The 3,864-nt window shown below is 39.4% G+C and overlaps 1 protein-coding gene across 1 annotated transcript; it reads left to right on the top strand.

Moving 5' to 3' along the window:
- The first annotated feature begins 2,720 nt into the window (after positions 1-2,720).
- On the top strand, positions 2,721-3,404 carry LOC131431913 (adult cuticle protein 1-like). The gene is made up of 2 exons (XM_058597866.1): positions 2,721-2,885; positions 2,953-3,404. The coding sequence occupies exons 1-2, from the start codon at positions 2,880-2,882 to the stop codon at positions 3,316-3,318; spliced, it is 372 nt and encodes a 123-aa protein (XP_058453849.1). The 5' UTR covers positions 2,721-2,879; the 3' UTR covers positions 3,319-3,404.
- The last annotated feature ends 460 nt before the right edge of the window (positions 3,405-3,864 follow it).

The following is a 3,864-nucleotide window of genomic DNA, read 5'->3' as shown; positions in this document are numbered from 1 at the left end:
CAATTGGCTTGCGGAAAAGGGTATAAATTTCGTTGAGAAAAATATCAATCCACCAAATTGCCCCCAGCTTCAACCCATCGAACGTTAGTGGGCAATCGTGAAGAAGGGCTTCAAGAAGACTGTTAAGGCAGCTGGGAACATACAGAAGTTCACAAAAATTTGGGCTCAAGCGTCCAAAAAATGCGATGCAACATTTGTCCGGAACTTGATGAAGAGCATTCGAACGAAAGTTTGAAAATTCGTGAAGGAATAACTTAAATTTCATTCGGTTTTCATTATGCTCAAGTTTAACCTCGTACAATAAAGGATCAATTTTTAGTTTGAATGAAATATCGTTTTTTATCATAATTTGAAAGATAAATTTGTGGATAGCTTATTTTAGATACACTCCTTAAGTCGTATAGGTTGTTTCCTAGAAAATCACAGAATACTCTATAGCATGCAATATGGTTTCCGAAGCGAAAGTAGCACAACCGTTGCTATAACTAAGCTCATAGATAATATTCTAGAAATAACGGACTCCAAAAGATATGTGGGTGCTTTATTTTTAGACATAAAAAAGGCCTTCGACACTCTGAATCATGAAATACTGCTCCGTAAACTGGACAAGTATGGAATTAGAGGGATTGCTAATAACATAATCCGAAGCTATTTAGAAAACAGAATCCAATATGTTTTAATCGAAGGATAAACAAGTTCTTCAAAACTAGTAAGCATTGGCGTACCACAGGGAAGTAATATCGGGCCCTTACTGTTCTTGCTATATGTTAACGATATATGCAAGATTACGGTCTTGTTTTATCCGAATGCCAATACAAGTTCTATTATAACGAACATGAATAACGACTTGCTGGTTTTAAAAGAATACTTCTCTAAAAGTCTGCTCTCTTTGAATCTACAAAAAACTTAATATGTCATGTTCCGATCACCTAGGAAAGTTCTTCCCACTCTTCCCAACTTAATTATTGAAGAAAATGTTATCGAAAGAGTGGAAGTTTTTAAATATTTGGGAATCCATCTGGATTCTACGTTGTCTTGGGAACATCATATAAAGGAAATCGAAAAAAAATCTCATCATTGTGTGGAATTTTGAAACGTGTAAGTCATTTTCTATCACGGAAGACACATACCCTGTTCTATTTCGCTCATATTCATCCTCGCTTGAGTTACTTCATTGTTGTTTGGGGTAGAGCCTGCAAGTCAAAATTGAAGAGAATTGCAAATATTGCAAAATCGTTGTATCAGAATAATACCCTTTATATTTCCTACAGTTCAGCTTTATACAGATCTTCCTCATAAAATCTTACCCATTCTAGGTATCTGCGATGAACAAATATTAATCTTAATCCACAACATAATACATAATCCGGAGACTTTTCACAATATAACAATAAAAACAACACCTCGAAGTCACAACACAAGGCAAGTTAATCTTCTATCGCAATCCCGTGCATTTTCAAATTTTGGTCTGAAACGAATAACATTCATTGGTTCAGCAATATATAACAAACTGCTCAGAGAAATACAGAACACTACACATCGTCACTCATTCAAATCTAGCATCAAAAACTACTTAAGAACTCGTATACGCCAATTACTAATCTAAGTTACTAATGACGTATTTTGTGTCTTTTATCCTACGTGTTATATGTAAACCGTCTACAAACAGCTAAATGTAATTATTAATTCAACGCGTTAGAATCACCTAAATTGCAACTATTTCTTGTTAATATATGTGCTTCTTTAAAAAGACAAATAAGCCACTAGAAGCACACTTTTCGTTTTTGTCATATTTAGTATAGCTCTCTATTCATTAATGTTACTTCAAGAAATTTAATATTTTCAGCCATTTTAGATATAGTATAGTAGTAATTCAATATTTGTTTTATAATTGCCAATGTTGCCAATGGCTGAAAATGGTGCCCATTACCAGGGGGCTCAAATACGAGCCTTTTGGTGTGGGGGGAGAGTAAAAGGTTAATAAAAAAAAATAAAAAAAACTTCTGCAATTGTCGCCTTTTACGGCATGGAAGCAGGAACCCAGTGGATCTATTCTTGGTTCATTTTTTTCCGCCGGATTCCACACGGAATCTAGACTGGTACTGTCCGGAGAGAGCTAATAGGTACTATCAATCTCCTAGCGGACCCCAGCCCCTACTAGGTTAGAGATTCCGAAATAGATGTCAAAAACTACAAACCGGAGTTCACCTCATTTCCTTCGAGAAGACAAATTTTAATTTAAAAAATGTCTGTAAAACTACGAGTAACATTAGATTTGTTTGATTGTCAATCGTTATTGAAAACAGTCCAGAAACATCAGACATTTAATGCGTAATTGATTTTTGGATTAGCACGGCGATAACTTTATCCGGAGTATGAGCTTCTGTACATCTAGGAACCTAGACCTTTTGACGCTTACATCTGACGATACAATCCGATAAAGATAATGTGAGAGCTGCTTATTCGAGAGCCGGATTTTCCAGGCGGTCGTCAATACAATTCATATGACTAGCGTAAACATTACCCGCTGTGATCCCGATCTGAGCGATCGGTTCAGCGAACTTTAGGTGATCTTGCGTGGTTATATATGTGAAGTGATCGGATGCAGCATGCAGGCTGAACAGATCGCGGTGAAAAGAAACGCGGCAAACTAGATCAACTCTTAACGATCCATAAAAAGTTCTAGATTTTTATTTTGAAACTTCTTGTATCTTGACAGTGAAGCAGGGATGCATAAGGAAGTCCCTTTCGAAATCCAGTTTCGTTCGGGATTGCAGTCTGACAAGGATGTTGCGATTCGAGTATAAATATACAGCGGGAACTTTGGAAGATTCATAGTTCTTCTGAATTTCAACAGGATAACATCAGCTTAAACAATCATGAAGGTTTGTTCGTTTTTTTCGATAGAAACACATTAAAAAACTAATGTTTATTATTATCATTTACTAATAGTGCATTGCAGCTGTAGTCATGATGACCCTTGCCGTTGTCGCCAGGGCCGGTTATGCCCCACTGTTCTACAGTGCTCCGTTGGCCTATTCCGGTCACACTACCATTGTCCAGGCTAACCAGGCCGCTCCGGCGAAAATCAGCGAGCTTCCAACTCTGGCTTATTCGGCACCGGCCTACGCTTACTCGTATCCCGGATACTACGCTTACGGTGCCCCGATCGCCTACCAACCCGCTCCGGCTTTGTTGCTGCAGAAGGAAGCTCGTTATTTGGCTGCCAATCGTGGTGCCATTCACGAGGCTCCACTTCCGGGACACGAAATCTCCCAGCAACAGCTCAATCTGGAACCGGCTGCGGGATCCATTTGAAGTGACAAACAGTCGGAGCCGTCGGATCGAATTCGGAATGTATCGTGATACAAAAGTCAGAATAAAATATTGGGTTGGAACAATGATCGCTAGTTTGTAATTTTTTTTTTGCCGTTGACCAGCATGTTGTTGCATTTCCTGAAATTCCTCTTGTAGAATTTATGTTTCCACGCGTACAGCCCGAGAAACCGGCTATACCAAGACGAATTTACGGTTGCTGGCATCGATCCGGTTATGCGTGAACACGCATTGGACAAATCCTCGACACTGACATTGCGCGCGCGATCGCGATCGATAGTTTTGAAACGCAATCTCGACCACGCCTCGATCAGCTGCGCGGCAGCCAATGCCCTCTGTTGCCGCAAAGTTCAATCCCAGTTCAACTGCGAGTTGGTTCGAGCATGTGTTTATTGAGTTATTTATTATGTCACTGATTTTCAAGGACTTTCGGCGCAACTGATCCACTCTTTCTGCGCTCGCGGACTCGCACTTGCAATCGTTCTGGTGTGGCTGGGTTTATTTTTTCTGTTTTGCTTGCCACCTTTC

This window comes from Malaya genurostris, chromosome 2 (assembly GCF_030247185.1).
Source record: "Malaya genurostris strain Urasoe2022 chromosome 2, Malgen_1.1, whole genome shotgun sequence".
NCBI classification, from domain to species: domain Eukaryota; kingdom Metazoa; phylum Arthropoda; class Insecta; order Diptera; family Culicidae; genus Malaya; species Malaya genurostris.
The sequence above is the reverse complement of the archived record's forward strand: the minus strand, read 5'-3'. Positions and strand labels throughout refer to the sequence as shown.